At 35.9% G+C, this 22,272-nt stretch overlaps 1 protein-coding gene across 1 annotated transcript in view; it reads right to left on the reverse strand.

The window, feature by feature from the left end:
* LOC117342237 (multidrug resistance-associated protein 5-like) overlaps nucleotides 1-21,045 on the reverse strand; it is a 51,775-nt gene extending 30,730 nt beyond the window's left edge. The window contains 13 exon segments of the mRNA XM_033904297.1: nucleotides 125-232; nucleotides 2,631-2,779; nucleotides 3,436-3,520; nucleotides 4,220-4,282; nucleotides 5,890-6,063; nucleotides 7,123-7,208; nucleotides 7,855-8,005; nucleotides 10,306-10,428; nucleotides 10,430-10,454; nucleotides 11,723-11,881; nucleotides 15,284-15,403; nucleotides 15,729-15,886; nucleotides 20,831-21,045. Of these exon segments, the coding sequence (XP_033760188.1) occupies nucleotides 125-232; nucleotides 2,631-2,779; nucleotides 3,436-3,520; nucleotides 4,220-4,282; nucleotides 5,890-6,063; nucleotides 7,123-7,208; nucleotides 7,855-8,005; nucleotides 10,306-10,428; nucleotides 10,430-10,454; nucleotides 11,723-11,881; nucleotides 15,284-15,403; nucleotides 15,729-15,880 (1,395 nt within the window). The 5' untranslated portion in view covers nucleotides 15,881-15,886; nucleotides 20,831-21,045.
* Between the last annotated feature and the right edge of the window lie 1,227 nt (nucleotides 21,046-22,272).

Raw genomic sequence — 22,272 nt, forward strand, 5'->3', positions numbered from 1 at the left:
GCAGTGAGATAAAAACAGAAATATGAAATAAAAGGATACATGCAGAGTTATAAGTTGAACCAAAGCCCAGGATGATACAGCAGAAACAACACAACAACGGAAATCACAACACCCAGGGAATTACCTGACAACGCTTAAACGACACAAGGGACTCGGCTATTGCTCGCACTGCATAAGGGATAACTCCGAGGGAAAACCTCATGGAGTTTAATACTGCCACGAGAGTGAAAGCCTGAAAAAAATCTCATTAGTCTCAAATAAACAGTTTTACCATAATTATCCTGCAATGAGCCCAAGGGGTTACTGAAATTAACCATATTATATTAAAGATGTTACAATGTTAATACCTTTAAATTCAATGATTTATCACCTTATTAGTTTTCCTTTTAAATCCAATCCCTCTGTGTAGATTTTTTTCTACACAAAATGAATTTATGGATCTCAATATAAAAGAAATCATGCACTTAAAGTCTTTTCTATAGATTTATCATAAATTATACTATATACATCATTTTTTATTTTATTTATACAGTCAAACTTCGATGTTTCGAAGTTCAAGGGACTAACAGAAAAACTTTGAAACAGCGGGACTTCAAATTATTCATGGTTGGCAATAGAACAATGTTTTCTTGATAATGACCATATATGTTAACGTTACATGTCCTCGGTGTCTTCGTGTCGATCGTTGCCCGTCAGGCTCATATCGAAAAGTTAAGTTAATTTATACCTCAAACACAACAAAGTAAAAAATAGTTTCATTAATTATACCTTTAGCATTTTATTAATTAAACAAATTATGTATCGGTTGCAAAACACTAATATCATGTTTAACAGATAAAGCAAAAGAAGTACAATGCACATTTACGTAAGTCGTTAGGCTTTTCTGCTAAAGACACATGTTTACGTTATGTGCATATAAAATACGGAATGCCGAACAGTTGGAGAATGCATGATTGAATGACAAATAATTGATTTACTTGGATGTTTATGTATAAGTTTGAAATGTGACACTTTGAATATGAGTGAAGACATCACAAATTGTTTTTGTTTAAAATTGATCCACTTGTTTTACTGTTCCATAAAATGTACTCACCGACCGTTGATTTCAACGGCGACAGAGATCATCAGCGACGAGTACCGAAATGTTTTACCGGAGTGATTTAATGTCATGGCTTCTAAATACACCTTGTATCTATCAATTTGGTCTGATTATTAATTAACCCCATGATCGGGAGTGACAACACACGCTATCGTTATCCCTATTGTCAGTCAGGGCATTTGGGGTAGAGGTGTGAAATCTTGCCGCGGGGGTCACGACAAACACCTGTCCAGTGGTCAGTACAGGTAAAAAAAAATTTCGAATCATAAGATGTCAATTACCTATAATATCATAGCTAACGGGCCATATAAAAAGTTTGATATTTCGAAAACTTTGATTTGTAAAAATTCGAATCATGCATAAGTTCGTTAGTAGGGTTATATAGTAAGAAAATTCGGGGCCAAGCAAAAAGTTTGATACAGCGAGAAATTCGAATAAAAAAAGTTTGAATCATCGAGGTTTGACTGTAGATATCAGCATAAGTTACCTGTACAGGTAACAGGAACTTTGGATTTACCTATACAGGTAACCTAACTGTTAAAACAACACTCCACCTATATTGTTTAAGTTTTTGGGATAAACAGGATATATATATTTCAGTTTTGGGAGAAACAGGATGACACCCCTTCCTCAGTAAAAATAGCAATTATATCATAAAAATATGGCTGTGCTGTTGTTTATATCATACTTCAAGAAATCAGGTAAGTGAATCAATCACACCAGCCTGAGGGTAGATGTTTTTAAATTTTTTTGGTAAGTGTCGACCGGTTTTCGGCCTCTCAGGCTTTGGAAGAAGTTTGCGAGAGCGAAAATGGTCGACGAGTAGCAAATGAATTTAAAAACATCCTTAATTTAAGGCTGATGTGATTAATTCACTTACCCGATTACTTTAAGTATAATGAATACATGATATTTTAATGAATATTAACATATGGCACAATATTAATGGTTATGTTTATAAGAAATCTCATACATAGTGAAAGGTTGATGAATCATGATATTTTCATGGTGTTTTAAGGCCAAAACAAAAATATAGTTGGTTTTGCGTAACCCGTCAGAGCCAGAAAAAATGCACCTACTCATTAAATTTTACTGTAGAAAATAAAACTTTTTTTTTATTTCAATGACTTGACCGTTCTGAATATTTATGTCCAAAAGTTGCTTTGTAAATTTGAAAATACATCTTGCAACCAAAATAACTTGGTGTGTGTTTCTTTCGTTTAAGATCACAAAATAAATACCTAATGATTTCCAAACAGTTTATATTCTAGTTTGTTTTTGTACTGAAGGTTGAAAATCTGTTTTCAGAACTGGATAAAAATAAAATTAACCTCAACCTACCTACTCATATGTAAAACACCCTGGTCGGGTTACAGTAAACCAAGATATTTTTATAGATGGCCTTATCAACGAAATTAAGAGCAAATGGTAGTGCTTTATTATGTCACTATATATATGTTGATTAAGAAATTTTGTACCAAGTGACGGATTATTAAAATTATAGTTCTTTTACATATTTATGTGTACGTACCTGTGCTGCCGTAAGATCATTTCCTGTCAGAACATGTGCCAAAATGACAAACACGGACGCCATCACGGGCACCAAGGGAGCTGATGAAGTGCTGAAGCCCTGAACTAATGCAGCCTTTTCTAGAATGTTTCTCTCGTTAGACCGAATACCTAAAAACAGAATGATTGAAACAATTTCATCATTTAAATCGTTAGACCGAATACCTAAATACAGAATGACTGAAACAATTTCATCATTTAAATTCAGGCAATTACATTGTAAGGGCCAACCATTAGTTTGGTTTATTTTTGTTTAATGTCCTATTAACAGCCAGGGTCATTTAAGGACGTGCCAGGTTTTGGAGGTGGAGGAAAGCCAGAGTACCGGGAGAAAAACCACCGGCCTACGGTCAGTACCTGGCAACTGCCCCACATTGGTTTCAAACTCGCAACCCAGAGGTAGAGGGCTAGTGATTAAGTGTCGGGACACCTTCACCACTCGGCCACCGCAGCCCCTATATATGAACTTTACACTGGGTATGTATTGAGGATATTGGATTTTAATTTGATCGTGAAAATTTCCCTCACGCATGTTATTTTGATATCAATTTGCATAATCTCTAGCTACAAACAAAGGTGGATCGATCGCAAAAATTACCCAAATGCGTATCGAAATCGCGAAATTAAACCCCACGAAAATAACCATGTTTACAGTAAGACTTACTGTTACTGTAGTATTAATTTATCCTCAAATAATAAAAGCCTCATCACCATTTCAACATGAACTTTCGAATTTCTACTCTGCTAATTTTAATGGATTAACCTACCTGATATCTTGTTGGTAAATGGCACTTCCCAGGCGTACATCTTTATAAGTTTTATATAGGTCAAAAGCTCTGACATCATTCGTACCTGTAAGTTTAAAAAAAAAATCATCTTATTTTAAGCAATTACATGTATGATATAAAATATTTACAAGCCAGCTGTACACAGGCAAAATGTCTTCATGTCAATTCAGGTCAATTTCAGGTCAATGTCATGACTTGTGAAAATTTTCAAGTCAAATTGATCTATGACCTCAAAAGAACAAAATAGTCAATTCTTATCAAGAAATACCTGAATTTGACCTAAAATTTACCTGTACTTGACCTGAATTTGACTGAAAAATTGATCTGAATTTGACCTGAAAATGACCTGAATTTGTCCTGATGATATTGACCTGAATTTAACTTAAAATCGACCTTTAGTTGACATAAAAAAATCATGTCAAATTCAGTTCAATTGTTTTACATGAATTTGGCATGAATTTTTTTCCCAGTGAAATTCAGAAATAATTCAGGTCAATCACAGGTCAAATTCAGGTCAATATTTTTTTCAGGTCAAGTTTACCTCAAGACATTTTGCCTGTAAATTTAAGACTTGAGATAGACAACTTTCCCTACCAAGAGAAACAAACTCACTCAGGTACATACAAACCTTATTCTTTGTAATTTCCTCAAGGTTTTCTAATTTTCTCCTTCTTTTTAAACAAGCTTATGTAGTTTATACATTGCAACAGTGACTGCATTGGATACACTTTTCACCAAAGTTCTCTACGTCAGAATAGCTTACCCGACTGTCTGTGATCTTGATTCCAGTACGTCTGTAGTAAGCCGTCAATCGACTAATCACAGCCTGAAACAATAGCATTCAAAGTTTGTGATGGAAGGTAATATATGTAACATTAATTTTAAGTGAGAACAAATTAATATGCATAACTGCCAAGGGTCAAATGTTGACAAACCCGAGATCTCCAGTTCGAGGACGTTCCTCAAACTGGAGATTGCGCGCAGCGACATTTTTACTAAACATATTGAATTCATCAACGAAAAAAACACAAATTAATTGAATAATAGTATTCAATTTGATAACAAGTAAATTATAGTTATTATAACTTGAACTGAATAGTGAATGAAACTACTGAACAGTAAACAAAAGTAGGATCAAAATATCAGGAGTCAGTGACTCTCAGTTGTAAAATCCTTAGAGTCAAATAAAAATCCTGAGATGAATTGTTTTCAAATGTATACTGATTATTATGTAAGTCAATTTTGGATTAAATAAAATGTAGCATATTCAAAAACATTAGTTCAATTGAATTTTCCTTCAAATAATTCCATATATTATTATTAAATCAATATATATTTTTTTTAATAATCTAAATATAGAAATTGAAGGCTCTTCTTTTTAAATCAAATCCATGTGTAAGTTTCATTGGGAAAAAAAAAGAAAAAATAAGTATCTTTCTTTTTCAATGACGTTATTTCCCAGAAAATAATTGTCTAAAATCAGGAGAGAGAAAAAAAATATCCTGTAAAAATTGTCCATTTCCGGATCCATTTTTAGGATATTCATCACAACAAACATGCATGGCCGCAGTAAACAGCATGGTGCTGATTTTTTTGAGAGTCTGACTGCAGGTCTTTGCCAACATTCTTAAATCAATAAAAAATATACTGATTTGTTGGCAAATATGGCTAGTTTAGGGTTTGTATAACTTCTATGGAAAAATCTACGTTGCAAATAGCTTATTTTACTACAGGTATGTTGATAATTGGAAACTTCACCGGGGACCCAATTTGGTGACAGTCGGGGTTTGTCACAGTTGACCCGACTCTTTTAATTGACCCCTAGGGGTCAATTAGTGTCACTGACCATAGCTAATATGCCCTTTGTTGAGTCTGTATATTGGACAACGTTTTAAGACTTATATACACACTAATTTTAGTCAGGATTTGAGCATCAAATTGACGCACGTCATGTCCGATGGCAAGGTACTTGGGCCAAGTGGGAGAAAATCTGGAGAATTTGATAAAATTTGGGACCTGCGCGGGTCATTAATTTCAAACAGGAGAATTTGATTTCTGAATTGAATATTCGGGAGTCTCCCACCCAATGCGGTAAACTTGGCAGGTATGATATGTATGATATTTTCCGAGTCATGAAAACAAGGTTTAAATCTTCAAATTCCATATTTATATTAATATTATTTATTAATCATTTTCCTACAAAACGTTTTGTTACCTGAATCACTAATGTGTGAATGTTAAAATGAAAATCATTGCTAGTGAATCATAACAAGTCAGTGAAGAGTCGAAACGGCGGACTGGAGTGTCTTTCTGATCGTGATTGCCATGGCAACGATATGTCAGTTTCTGAGCCATTCAAGGATATCCTTATAATGAATACTGAAAAATCAGGAGATAGGTGGCGCTACCTACCATCACCAGGGTAACACTTACCATGAATGGATAAAACATGAGATAGGTGGCGCTCCCTACCAGTGCCCAGGGTCCAATCAGAAAGACTGTGTACACAATACCATACAACAGCACGACTGGCCCTCCAAACAACAGAGGACCTATAGCTGCCGCTTCAAACAGACGCTGCCCATCATTGCTACACAGGTTGACCAGCTGCAATGTAAAGTACAGATCGTTTATTTTTCCAGTCTGGGGTTTAAGGTTGTATGGTAGACTGTTTGTAATACATGCATACTGTTTATTTGTGACTTTGTGTCAGGTGTAAATTACCTCCCTTTACTAATGTAACAGGAGAGATAGGAAATGTAGCGGCCAGACCGGGGTTCGAACCTGGGACCCTTCAAACATCTAGACAGACACCCTATTAATTGACCTACCTGGTCATCGATGATCAACCAAGTCCAGTTTTGTTAATTTAAAAATGAGTCTAAAACTAATTCATAGTTGCATTTATTATTAAAAATAATTATCATTTTATATATAAATTTGAAAGTTTGATAGGATCACTAAAGTTCCCTAGAAAGATGAAACAGTTGCATGATGCAATTTTAAATTACTCTTTGTCCTGATATGCTGTACCATTTGTCATGTGATTTGTCACAGAGCCGAGAACGAGGGCTATAACAACGTAGTGCACTGCACATAAACTATACACATGGCCGTTAATTACATGCCGAATACATTATATATACGTTAACTTTGCCTAATTATGCTTTCATTTAAACATATTAACAGAATATTCATGTAATAACTGAATAAAATAAACAAATATACATTTAGATACTTAATTTTGAAATGTAGCAATATGCATACAACTTAACATCAATAAAATTTAGATTGGTGGAGTTGACCTAAGGAAATACTCGGGTTTTGCCGATTTCAGTCCCTTTTATATTTCTTTTTGGCAGAATCTGTCTGTGTTTGTTGCAGTTTCACGCATTCGGCTTTCCGCAATTATGTATAGACTGATAACCCGCCCATTGCATTATAGGACTATTTCGCATAGAAACTTGGTCGGTTGGACTTATTATTTTTGGAAATTTCACTTATTCTTTCATAAATACAAATTTTCCTCCAATTTTTAATTCACAATAATTTGTTAAGTATACATTAAGTCTGAAAACTGTAAAGAGCTCGAAATGTAAACATTTATGTATATCTCTTTGGGAGTATTTGACTTAAGTAATGATTTTACAAAATGTCAATTGATACCTCTCCTACAGACTTGTCCTTTAAGCTTCGCAGTTTTAGGATTTTCTTGTAGATGAGGCTGAGTGTAGCAGCACGAAGTCTTATACCTGCACAGACAAACAGTTACTTTATACAATTACAAAAACTAATTATAAAACAATAAAACAAAGGTGTGTATAGAGTACAGGTAAATTTAGCTCAGAAATCTGTATTTTTACAATTACAAAAACTAATTATAAAACAATAAAACAAAGGTGTGTATGGAGTACAGGTAAATTTAGCTCAGAAATCTTTATTTATACAATTACAAAAACTAATTATAAAACAAGAAAACAAAGGTGTGTATGGAGTACAGGTAAATTTAGCTCAGAAATCTTTATTTTTACAATTACAAAAACTAATTATAAAAAAATAAAACAAAGGTGTGTATAGAGTACAGGTAAATTTAGCTCAGAAATCTTAATTTATACAATTACAAAATCAGGTAAATTTAGCTTAGGAATCTTTTGAAAGGTACAAGTAATACAGTTTCATAAAACTATTAACAAACAATGGGATAATGTAGTGCCACTCACAAGTGCTATATGCACAAGGGATCGAAATAAAGGGAAAAATTAGGAAGTAATATATTGATATAATTAAAGCACTCTGGGAGTGATTGGTAAATAGGCAGACAGCTTTTATCAAATTGGTGACTATAAAATAATATAGAAATAGAATGAAAACTAATTATATACTGTACATTGCACAGACCTGTTGTATAGTTGATTATCCAGCCGAGGGCAAACAGCATTGTTCGAGAGAACTCCATGACGGAGATTATAGCAACAAGCAACACTCCATAACCCACGTCAAATTCCTCTTTGTCGGACAGAAGATTCAGCAGCTTCTTCAACACAATAGCCTGAAACACACAGTATGTATAACATTACACCAAGTCTTATAAAAGTACTGTAAACGTTGAAATTTACACGAAGGGGAAATCTATGCTCATTACGCAGACTCCTTATGTTCGCGAAAATTTCCCCCATGCATATTATATTGATATCAATTTGCATAATCTTGTACTACAAGCTTAAGTGGATCGACCGCAAAAATTACCCCTACACGTACAGTTTACATATTGAAATCGTGAAATTTACCCCCCTTTCCTCCCAAAAATTACCATGTTTAAAGTTTAAAGTATAAGGTCACCTTACTAGCTCAGGCTAGCAGTAATTAATCTCCCTTTAGCTTGCTTAGTGGTAGGATGTCTGCTCTGAGAGCGAGAGGATGCTAGCTCCAGGCACAGCATCTTCAGGGTACTTTTTATTACTCCTTCCTAATACAGATTTGGTGCTGTTGACCACTCCAAATGAAAGCTATAGGAGATTGAGAGGCTTTCCTAGACCAACAGAACCTGGCTTGTGGTTATCTTTTGGGTAAAGACTTTGTGAAGCAGGGAGTAGTGTGAAAGTGGAATTATAAAGTCACCTTACTAGCTCAGGCTAGTTGGAATTTCCCTTTAGCCTAGTGATAGGATGTGGAGAGTATATAGGTCACCTTACTAGCTCAGGCTAGTGGGAATTTCCCTTTAGCCTAGTGGTAGGATGTGGAGAGTATAGGTCACCTTACTAGCTAAGACTAGTGGGAATTTCCCTTTAGCCTAGTGGTAGGATGTGGAGAGTATAGGTCACCTTACTAGCTAAGACTAGTGGGAATTTCCCTTTAGCCTAGTGGTAGGATGTGGAGAGTATAGGTCACCTTACTAGCTCAGACTAGTGGGAATTTCCCTTTAGCCTAGTGGTAGGATGTGGAAAGTATAGGTCACCTTACTAGCTCAGGCTAGTGGGAATTTCCCTTTAGCCTAGTTGTAGGATGTGGAGAGTATAAGGTCACCTTACTAGCTCAGGCTAGTGGGAATTTCCCTCTAGCCTAGTGGTAGGATGTGGAGAGTATATAGGTCACCTTACTAGCTCAGGTTAGTGGGAATTTCCCTCTAGCCTAGTGGTAGGATGTGGAGAGTATATAGGTCACCTTACTAGCTCAGGCTAGTGGGAATTTCCCTCTAGCCTAGTGGTAGGATGTGGAGAGTATATAGGTCACCTTACTAGCTCAGGTTAGTGGGAATTTCCCTCTAGCCTAGTGGTAGGATGTGGAGAGTATATAGGTCACCTTACTAGCTCAGGCTAGTGGGAATTTCCCTTTAGCCTAGTGGTAGGATGTGGAGAGTATATAGGTCACCTTACTAGCTCAGGCTAGTGGGAATTTCCCTCTAGCCTAGTGGTAGGATGTGGAGAGTATATTGGTCACCTTACTAGCTCGAGCTAGTGGGAATTTCCCTTTAGCCTAGTGGTAGGATGTGGAGAGTATAGGTCACCTTACTAGCTCAGGCTAGTGGGAATTTCCCTTTAGCCTAGTGGTAGGATGTGGAGAGTATAGGTCACCTTACTAGCTCAGACTAGTGGGAATTTCCCTTTAGCCTAGTGGTAGGATTTGGAGAGTATAGGTCACCTTACTAGCTTAGGCTAGTGGGCCTTAAGCCTAGTGGTAGGATATCAGCTCAGAGAGTGAGGGGTTATTAGTTTGATGCCCAGCAATCGCAGGGTACTTTTCTTTACTCCTTCCTTATTACACACGATTAAAATTTTACTGGTCATATATTATCAAATACTAAAATTACCAACTCAAACTGTTACAGCAAACTTTATATAATTACTAACAATATATACCAAGGATTTTTGGAATTTTATTTTCACCAAATAAGTAGAGGATAAATAATGTAGCCAAAGTGTCATTAGACTCCACCATATTTTTAACCCACATAACTCTAGAGAAAGGTGGAAAGGGGTGATTTGATACTTAGAGAATTAGAGGTACCTTAGTTTTTGAACCTGCAAATTTTGTAGTAGTTGGTGACTACTTCACTTAACAACATAAGGGATGCCAGCAGGATGCCATCCAGAGTATTTAGAGTAAAGTGTCCTGCTCAAGGACACAACCACGACAGCACAGGCTGTCCCCTTTCTCAGCATCCGAGAAAAACAAACCAGAATGGGTAGGGAGCATTGAATCTGCACATACCTCAGCTCAGGTTACGTAACTGACTAAGCTATCGTGCCCCGAACTGAAAGTGAAACTTTCCAAGTATATATGCAAAATGTGTGTATAGTTAATTGTGCTTGAAATACCAATGTCTTGATGTCCCTCAAAATTGTTACTTACAGGAGCAAAGAAACTGAAGCTGACAGACAGTATTATGGTGAATCCTCCAAAGAAAACTCGTGTCCGTACAGCCCTGAATATCACCCAGCCAAACGAGGCATCCTTAGGGCCCTTTCTCTTTAGCTTCCTCCTTCCATAACTTTTCAAGTCTGAAATAAACAAATCATGTTTAAGATTGTTTTTAATTTTAGTTTTCAGAAATAAAATTAATTAAACCTACATGTACCTTTTGGTTGTCATCAAATGAAGTGACTTAATTATCTCAAAACATTATTATCTATAGACAAATTTGATATGTAATTAATGGAACTGAAATAAGTCTGACCATCATCAACCATGGACTTTTTAAGATTTCAATAGCCACTTAATAGTATTGTTAAATATAGAAAATTTATTTATTTGGTAACTCAGGCCCATACAAATATATGCCCATTCCCTAACATGCCAGAGAGTAAATAAAGAGGTTAGGAATCTTTTTTATTAAGATTTATAAATAGGTTTAACTAAGGTTTTATAGACAAGGAATCTTGACTATAGTCCTTCCTTGAATATGGCAAAAACAAAAAACAAAACAAAAAACCAGGGTGGGCACAAAAATAGAGGATCTGTAGGGTTTAGTGGAAACACAGGAACATTTTATAGATCAAACTTGGAACTGTCGATGTCCAAACACATCAAATTAAGCATCAAATATGAAAGTAATGAAATCAAAGAAAATCACTTATTAATATAAAATCTCAGAAAGCACTCGGGCATACTTTGATTAAATTGACCAGTGCTCAATTTTACCAAATCATATATTCCAGCTAATTACTGCACCCTTCTTTAATCACCCATGACTAAAGTTCACAATAGGCATATCTGCATTAGATTTAACAGTATTTTAAGCAACTAATTATCAGCGCTTAATCCAACTATATCAACATGGTTTAACACCTGAAAAGTCCGAAGTGGGGGTGAGCTTCGATTCACTTTTATTTTCAGTTTAATACAACTAAAATATTAAATGCACAGTCACATTAAGTAACATTCTTTATTTTAGAATCCTTAAATATAAATGCAGGTTATTCTTTTGTTGTGTGACCATGATTTAAAGATTTGAAAATGAACTGAAGCAGTCATGCTAGCAATTGATGTATCGACTTTGAAAAGAAGTTAGGCTATCTATCTTTGAGAAGTTTTGTAACAGGCAATATGATTGGTCGACAGCTCCGTAACCAATACTAACTACCTATAATTGTTCAACGCTCAAACTGCCCTGCTTTAAAACAGCTCTAAGATAGATAGCCTACTTATATCCCACAGTCGATTCATTGTCTGATCTTTAAGTGTTACAAAAGTACACAGTAGCAATAGAAGCTAATATTATATATTTTTCCAATACATTATGACCATATACAGGTGTCTGTATATTTACCTTTCTGAATTGATCTCAGCTCTGTTGATGTCACTACATCTCATGTTGCTAAGGAAACCGGTGCCTTTTTTGTATATCTTCCACATGATGGGGGTCAGCCATGCATATGTGAGCAAGGAGAAAAATCCTGCTGTAGATTCCGGTAGTTCATCCTTGGGCCTAAAATGATCATAGGTATATTCATATTACATAAATGCATTAAATCATGATCTCAGAGCATGTCATAAGTAAAGAATATATAAATCATGTTGATTGCATCATAATAACTTGGTTATATTTTAATTTTTAGATTCACAGTTACTGTAATTAAATTAATTAATTTGGACAGTATGTAGGAATAAAATGAGTGTCTTACAAGACATTCTAATAACCTGGTAGATAATGCAGACTTCATTACTGCCATACACTAGATTGTAGACTGTTTATACTCACGCTTTGCTTTAGTGACTTCACGCCCTGCCATACACTAAATTGTAGACTGTTTATACTCACGCTTGCTTAGTGACTTCACGCCGTGCCATAGACTAGATTGTAGACTGTTTATACTCACGCTTTGCTTTAGTGACTTCACGCCCTGCAGGCTGCCATACACTAGATTGTAGACTGTTTATACTCACGCTTTGCTTTAGTGACTTCACACCCTGCCGTACACTAGATTGTAGACTGTTTATACTCACGCTTTAGTGACTTCACGCCCTGCCATACACTAGATAGTGGACTGTTTATACTCACGCTTTAGTGACTTCACGCCCTGCCGAACACTAAATTGTAGACTGTTTATACTCACGCTTTAGTGACTTCATGCCCTGCCATACACTAAATTGTAGACTGTTTATACTCACGCTTTGCTTTAGTGACTTCACGCCCTGCCATACACTAAATTGTAGACTGTTTATACTTACGCTTTGCTTTACTGACTTCACGCCCTGCCATACACTAAATTGTAGACTGTTTATACTCACACTTTGCTTTAGTGACTTCACGCCCTGCCATACACTAGATTGTAGACTGTTTATACTCACGCTTTAGTGACTTCACGCCCTGCCATACACTAAATTGTAGACTGTTTATACTCACGCTTTAGTGACTTCACGCCCTGCCTTACACTAAATTGTAGACTTTTTATACTCACACTTTGCTTTAGTGACTTGATGCCCTGCCATACACTAGATAGTGGACTGTATATACTCAAGCTTTAGTGACTTCACTCCCTGCCATACACTAGATAGTAGACTGTATATACTCACGCTTTGCTTTAGTGACTTGATGCCCTGCCATAAACTAGATTGTAGACTGTTTATACTCACGCTTTAGTGACTTCACGCCCTGCCATACACTAGATTGTAGACTGTTTATACTCACGCTTTGCTTTAGTGACTTCACGCCCTGCCATACACTAGATAGTGGACTGTTTATACTCACGCTTTGCTTTAGTGACTTCACGCCCTGCCATACACTAAATTGTAGACTGTTTATACTTACGCTTTAGTGACTTCACGCCCTGCCATACACTAGATTGTAGACTGTTTATACTCACGCTTTAGTGACTTCACGCCCTGCCATACACTAGATAGTAGACTGTTTATATATACTCACGCTTTAGCGACTTCACGCCCTGCCATACACTAGATTGTAGACTGTTTATACTCACGCTTTCCTTTAGTGACTTTACGCCCTGCCATACACTAAATTGTAGACTGTTTATACTCACGCTTTAGTGACATCACGCCCTGCCATACACTAGATAATGGACTGTTTATACTCATGCTTTATTGACTTCACACCCTGCCATACACTAAATTGTAGACTGTTTATACTCACGTTTTGCTTTAGTGACTTCACACCCTGCCATACACTAAATTGTAGACTGTTTATACTCACGCTTTAGTGACTTCACACCCTGCCATACACTAAATTGTAGACTGTTTATACTCACGCTTTATTGACTTCATGCCCTGCCATACACTAAATTGTAGACTGTTTATACTCACGCTTTGCTTTAGTGACTTCACGCCCTGCCATACACTAGATAGTAGACTGTTTATACTCACGCTTTGCTTTAGTGACTTCACGCCCTGCCATACACTAGATTGTAGACTGTTTATACTCACGCTTTAGTGACTTCACGCCCTGCCATACACTAGATTGTAGACTGTTTATACTCACGCTTTGCTTTAGTGACTTCACGCCCTGCCATACACTAGATTGTAGACTGTTTATACTCACGCTTTGCTTTAGTGACTTCACGCCCTGCCATACACTAGATTGTAGACTGTTTATACTCACGCTTTGCTTTAGTGACTTCACGCCCTGCCATACACTAAATTGTAGACTGTTTATACTCACGCTTTAGTGACTTCACGCCCTGCGATACACTAGATTGTAGACTGTTTATACTCACGCTTTGCTTTAGTGACTTCACGCCCTGCCATACACTAGATTGTAGACTGTTTATACTCACGCTTTAGTGACTTCACGCTCTGCCATACACTAGATTGTAGACTGTTTATACTCATGCTTTGCTTTACTGACTTCACGCCCTGCCGTACACTAGATTGTAGACTGTTTATACTCACACTTTGCTTTAGTGACTTCACGCCCTGCCATACACTAAATTGTAGACTGTTTATACTCACGCTTTAGTGACTTCACGCCCTGCCATACACTAGATTGTAGACTGTTTATACTCACGCTTTGCTTTAGTGACTTCACGCCCTGTCATACACTAGATTGTAGACTGTTTATAATCACGCTTTGCTTTAGTGACTTCATGCCCTGCCATACACTAAATTGTAGACTGTTTATACTCACGCTTTGCTTTAGTGACTTCACGCCCTGCCATACACTAAATTGTAGACTGTTTATATTCACGCTTTAGTGACTTCACGCCCTGCCATACACTAGATTGTAGACTGTTTATACTCACGCTTTGCTTTAGTGACTTCACGCCCTGCCGTACACTAGATTGTAGACTGTTTATAATCACGCTTTAGCGACTTCACGCCCTGCCATACACTAAATTGTAGACTGTTTATACTCACGCTTTGCTTTAGTGACTTCACGCCCTGCCATACACTAAATTGTAGACTGTTTATACTCACACTTTAGTGACTTCATGACCTGCCATAAACTAAATTGTAGACTGTTTATACTCACGCTTTAGTGACTTCACGCCCTGCCATACACTAGATTGTAGACTGTTTATACTCACGCTTTGCTTTAGTGACTTCACGCCCTGCCATACACTAAATTGTAGACTGTTTATACTCACGCTTTAGTGACTTCACGCCCTGCCATAAACTAAATTGTAGACTGTTTATAATCACGCTTTGCTTTAGTGACTTCACGCCCTGCCATACACTAAATTGTAGACTGTTTATACTCACGCTTTAGTGACTTCACGCCGTGCCATAGACTAAATTGTAGACTGTTTATACTCACGCTTTGCTTTAGTGACTTCATGCCGTGCCATACACTAAATTGTAGACTGTTTATACTCACGCTTTGCTTTAGTGACTTCACGCCCTGCCATACACTAAATTGTAGACTGTTTATACTCACGCTTTGCTATTTCTATAAGGCTTTAGTGATTTCAGAGCATGTTTGTATTTTCGGATCCCACGTTTCTGTCTCGTACTCAGGTCTAGACCAGAAGCCATCTGACACTCAAGGTCGAGTAATCTGAAAAAAAAATTTCCAACATTAATTGATTGAAAAATTATGTGGGCTTTTAAAACAGAACCTGTTAATTCAAATGTGTAGCGAATAGACAAATAAAATACTGAATATTTGATCATGTCAATGTTTGCTGCCATTGGACCACAATACTGTAATTAATTTTTCTAATTATCTGTTGTTGTTGTTGTTGTTATTGTTATGAAATGACATGCCTGATTAAATTTGCTTAAATAAGAATTCTTTTTTGTCATAATTTATCTTATCTTTAATAAGATGAATATTGTAGCAAAGTAAAGCACTGAAAAATGTTTTCTCAACAAAAAATTACCCTGTGTCATCGGTGTCAGAATCATTGCTCTCCTGGAGTTCTTCTTCACTAAGATGTACTGGGTGGTCATCCATGTCATCCTTTAATTTGAGTGGAGAGGTCGCTGTAACTGTGTCAAGGTCACTGTCATCATCTTGTTTATCACCCATCATGCAATTCTGCAAAAATAAATATATACTTATTTCTAACAAGTGGGAAGCATTTCCGTGCATGAAGATGATCAAAATTGCATAAAAATTACTTCATGTGATCTACGCTGCATCTATGCGTGCCTATGAATATATGCAGCAGGCATATCAACACTGGGGTAACAGGAAACTATGGCGCCAAATGTAAATATGATAATTACTCTATAAATTTGGCGATGAATATAATGCCATGACCAAGAAGATTATCTAGACATGAACTGTACAGTACTCCTGAAATCTGTATATAAAGTAAAGAAGTGAACATGAACTTCATCACCCCCGATCAGACTAGCCAGTCCCATTCAAATAATCCCTTACTTCTAATTAATTAAAGGTAGTTTGAAACCACAGAATATAAAATGAAAAAAAACAATGACCAGTTCTGTACTCAAACAAAGAAAATTGTTGGCTTTCAAGAGCTCTTTACTAATTAATTACCAATTTAAGTACATACACACGGATACTGCTGGCTGAACCTAGTTCGGACCTCCTTTACAATGATAATGATCCTAGACCTGGAACACTATTAGTCTTTATAGTGGTGTTACCAGCCATCATATCGGTCTAAATCTAGACCTCATAACCTATATATTAACCCTACTGTCATTATACTGATGCAACAAGCACTTAATATCGCAGCAGCCTGACCTGTCTGTATACTGACCGACATTCCTTTTATACACCTAGCTTGATAATCTCAGTCACACGTACGTTTTACTTTATGACCCATGCTGACAAACGTCATGTACGCTATATAGTAAAAGCAATTACATGGAGTTATTGCTTTTTTTATAAAGGATCGGTGTCCTATATTTAGACACTGATTATACCTTATCAGCTGGCTCTCGTTTAGAGACAATGTAAACAAAGCCACTTTAAAGTGATGATAGAAGAATACACCTGAACAGTAGGGTACACAACGGTAAATGATATCTTAAAAGTCTGTATGTTTAGGCAGCCGATGTGATACTTGTTAGATAAACATTTCATAGTAAAAATTCATTTAATAGGACTGTCCTATACCTGGTACTGTCAAAACATATGGCACATACATATGTATATTATTACCCTTATGTTATCAACTGACTGTATATATATGTGATACCTGTCTATGACCAATATCTGTTGATATATATGTAGTAGGAGTGAAAAACTGCATGGCCAGACTGGGATTCGAACCCAGGTCCTCTGAGCACTATAGCCGGATGCTCTACCGATTGAGCTACCTGGTCGCCGATGATTGACCCGATCTAGTTCTGCTACACTCTTCCATTCCTTTGATTTCTTCGCCCTCGCAGACCTAACAACTCACAACCCAGGTTCAGGTATCCCCTTGTCAAGTATTCACCTCACTTGAAACAAGGTTTGGTCACAGGCACTAAATGTAGTAGGAGTGGAAAATGCTAAGCAGTACAAGAAATACAATAAGATACAGCAAGAGCAATCTATATATGTATGTATATATAGTAGTTGGGAAAAAAACAAGACATGACCCCTTTGGCTTTCGTGGGTAGAAGGCCTGCTGCTAGCGTTACATGTACAGAAGTTATACAGAACCATGTTCTTTATGATGGTATACTATTTAAATATATATGCACACACAAAAAACTGTATCCATCGCGTGAAGATGCTTGATATTAATGTTAACCGACGTTCCATTAAAAAATGAATTACATATATAGATATAACGTAGCTTATTAACTTTTGAAAAATCTAAAGTCAGAAATATTGTCAAGGACAGGAGGCAACCAACTACATTATATATGACAACTTTCTTGAATCTGGTATATCTCTTAAGCTTTTTCCAATGCAGTTACATGGTGGTTGGGGAGAACCAATTATCATATCATGGATTTCATATTCTTGTAAGAGACAAGGGCAATATAACTCTTTTAATTATGACAGATCTATTTGTAGATAAATGTGCAAGCTAAAACATCTGAATTCATGCTGTGTCTACACCATTGTACTGTAAGTTAAAGTTTCTGGTTCTTGTAGCGCACATGCATCCAGTAATGTGATTTGGGTTGTCAGTTATGAGATTCCGAACTTTGTCAGTAAGGAGATTCCAGACTTTGTCAGTAAGGTGAATCCGGATTTTGTCAGTAAGGTGATCGATTCTGGACCTAAGGTGATTCTGGACTTTGTCAGTAAGGTGATTCTGGACTTTGTCAGTAAGGTGATTCTGGACTTTGTCAGTAAGGTGATTCTGGACTTTGTCAGTATATGATTCTGGACTGTCAGTAAGATGATCCAGGACTTTGTCAGTAAGGTGATTCTGGACTTTGTCAGTAATGTGATTCTGGACTTTGTCAGTAAAGTTATTCTGGACTTTGTCAGTATATGATTCTGGACTGTCAGTAAGGTGATCCTGGACTTTGTCAGTAATGTGATTCTGGACTTTGTCAGTAAAGTTATTCTGGACTTTGTCAGTATATGATTCTGGACTGTCAGTAAGGTGATCCTGGACTTTGTCAGTAAGGTGAGTCTGGACTTTGTCAGTAAGGTGATCCTGGACTTTGTCAGTAAGGTGATTCTGGACTTTGTCAGTAATGTGACTCTGGACTTTGTCAGTAAGGTGAGTCTGGACTTTGTCAGTAATGTGATTCTGATTGTCCCATGTTACATTTTATTGGGGTTGAAACATGCAGTGCTGTAGACTATACGATTATAGATTTAAGAAATCTATAACACCATATCTATTTATCCACTTCAAAAACAGTCCAGAAATAAGCCCCCTCACAAATTTTTTCAGAGCAATCAATTTTGAAATAATATCAGTAAGCTTATATTGGTTCAAAAAGCCCTCCTTCAAATTTAACACTAAAACTTTTATGCCATATAGGAGGGGGCTTATCAGATTTGATCATAAAATAAAGTACTAATTATTACACTAGGGAAGGGGGCTTACTTTAGGATAGAAATGGTAATTAAAATCAATGACTAACTATATATAGCTACATGACATTTTGTATGTCCCATCAGACATCATCAACTACTTATCAATCAACCATATCATGTCCGATTTATTAAGAATACTTATAAAGGTGTAATGTTTCTCATAAGTGGTGTTCAGGCTGATTTTTAATTATAATTGATAATTGATCGGTTAAATTTATAACAAATTATTAGCTAATTGGAGGTAAAATCCATTTAAATTGATTATTGTGACTGATATTTCACATACAATTTTGTATGAGACCAGACGAGGTTCTTTAGGTTTATCTTTATTTAGAAGCTGATGAGCAACTGACTCTATGATGAATGTACTGTGCATGCAATAGTGAGATCGTTGAAAACTTAATTAGCTGAAATCCCATTAAAATGTTGTGAGAAAATTTTGCATTTAATATCGATAATCATATTCACATGCCAAAAATATATTGACTTTTGTAATTTTTCCAGGATATTTCATTCATTTTCATCTTTTTTCTTTGAATTTTCCTGATTTTATTTTTCAATTGTCTTTTTTTAATAACAGTATACAAAAAATTGCACAGTTATTGAAAATTGTCTCCTCTTTCAGCTCATAATTTTCACATCATTATTTGTTTTCTATTATCTGAGAAATCAATGTTATACCAGTGAGCAAAATTTTTGGAAATGCCATTTTGGTAGGACAAAGATGAAAATGGCATCAAAACGACATTAATTATAAAATGTTAGTGATTAAGAAAAATAATCATATTTCTAAAATAAAACAGCGGAAGATGATGTTGATATTATTAAATGAATGAGACAATTTTCTACCACTATGTACAATTAGTACAAATCCATTGGAAAAATAAAATTAGTGAAATTCGAGGAAATAGATGAAAATGCATGAAAGAAAGGAAACTTGACAAAAGTTTATATATTTTTAGCATGTAGGTATAGAAAATTATGTCATAGTGATAACTGATTATGATTTAAGAACTGATTCTGAACACTATATAATAAAAGCAAAGACTAGCATAAGTCTTTGTGACAGAGTAAAGCTTATACTAAGAAACTAGTAAAGTTTCCTAAAAGTTTAAAACCTTCGCATTGATCTGAAGGTCTCTAATTGTTGGTCTAAGGTGGAAAACCCACTATAGCTATTGCCTGTAAATCTGTGATAGGGATTTTCACCTGGAATACAAATGTCTCCAGGCAGATATGATCATGAAACATACATGTACTGTACAGGACCATATTAAAACAAACTGGACTTTAATTTGTCAACTTCAAAAGCGTAAGGGGACACAACAAGAAGCTCTATTGAAACAGGTCAGGTTAAAATCTTGGGTCACACAAGTTACATTCAGCAAGAATTGTTTCTAACTGGAATATCATATCATGGTGTTAACACAGAAAGTGGAATTCCTTTTACCATAGACGGAACAGTTTATATGGAAGGAGCAAAAGAATTCGTGCTGTGGTTGTTTTTGTGGACAATTAGGACTTTGTGAAGGAGGAAATATGAATTGGTCAGTGAAAATTATATATAGTAAAGACAGATGCTAGGCCTAGTATGTCCACTTAATGAACTTGGAATCACAAAATCTAGATCCGTGGAGGCACTAGGCCTAACCATTTGAGCTACATGTATATAAAATGTATTTACCTGGCCACCAGAATTGAGCCAAGTCCACTTCCGCTACATGAGGTCACTCAGAACTACGGCCTAATGCACAGTCAGGATATTTTTCATTCATTCCTATTACACACGTGACAAGCACGTGTGATATAATGATCAAATTATTGTTTTCATAATATATGTATTACAACATCTGGGCCAACAAATTTAAATGTTCATTGTATTAAATTACAGCTGATTAGAGTGTCCATGCAAGCCGTTGCATTCTTACGAGACGGCCATGTCAGGCGTTGATGACCTACATGTAGTACAGGTGAAATATAATATAGGGGGTGGGGATGACACTGTTTACCTACTTGTTCTCGTCTCTGGTATCGGCAATATATGGCACTAATTCAGAGACATCGTCAATGTATTATTTCCAAGAGAAGATGCGTTCCATTCACCATAAACGTTTGATTTCTTCGACTCATTGATCAATAGTCTAAATACATATCGTATGTAATTATCACATCGGCCATCAAATCGTGTTCCTCTTCCTGAACTTTCGGTTTGTGGTAGATGAGAGGTCAAGGGTCAATCTTATGTTGTGGCGAGTGCTAAAGGCTGGAATGCTGACCAGCACTGAATAGGAAGTCAAAATTAGTCGGAATGGACATTTAAACCAAAATTAAAATCACTATATTAAAACTATTTATCGACTGTTTCCTTTTTGTTTAGGTTATTCACATCACATGACATTGACGCGTGTCCACGTGCATTCTTAACACTTTTTGTTGTCCCGATGCCAATACGAGTTGTCTCCCGTGGACTGTCTGTCTTCCTCCAGTAGGGATCGAACCCGAGACATGATATTCCGGCTAGCATTTTAATTCAGTATGATGATTTTTTAAAGAAAATAATGCTAAGAAAATGAAAATCCTGTTGCCATAAACTGCCGTCAAAATATATAAATGCAGTAACGTGTACACGTGTATGTATGCGTACATATAAAAAGATTTTCAGAAAAAAAGGATAATATCTATATGTATTTATTTTCAGAAGAAATTCAATCTCATATTTATAATCTTGCTTATTTATTAAAGCATTTATGATTTTATTTATTTATATTTTTTAATTATTTATTTATCAATGATCCCATACATCAGTTGATATCGATGCTAATTTATCTGTAGAAATTATCTCTTTTACTGTGAAAACGATTTTGTAGAAATGTACATAATAGTATATCCATGCAATAAGCCGCAAAAAGAGACTTCCAACAAGTAAAGTCCAACACAGAAATTGGCCGGTTTACTTCGAGGAATTAAAATATGTGTGTCATCTGTGTATATTTAATTCCATCGTCGAATTTGGTTAATATATCTAACCTAAGGTCATCGATCCTCTCAAAATGGACAGCGTTCTATATGGAACGCCAAATCAACATATATTCAATTAATTGAACCTATCTTCAATTATTTGAAGATAGGTTCAATTATTTGAAGAAAGGTTCAATTATTTGAAGAAAGGTTCAATTCAATTGAAGATAGGTCAAATTATTTGAACATATTGAATTGAACCTACATGTATTTCTAATTGAATTGAACCTATCTTTAATTGAATTGAACCTTTCTTCAATTATTGTATCAGAGATACAGTCTAATACACTTTAAATAAGAGAAGCATATACAACCCTCATATACTTTATAAGATGATCAATAGGATATGTAATTCGGTTTTGGTTTTTATAGGGTTGTTGTTGTTGTTGTTGTTGTTGTTGAACCTCCTATTAACAGCCAGGGTCATTTAAGGACGT

The sequence above is a fragment of the Pecten maximus genome, chromosome 14, assembly GCF_902652985.1.
Source record: "Pecten maximus chromosome 14, xPecMax1.1, whole genome shotgun sequence".
In the NCBI taxonomy this organism is placed as follows: domain Eukaryota; kingdom Metazoa; phylum Mollusca; class Bivalvia; order Pectinida; family Pectinidae; genus Pecten; species Pecten maximus.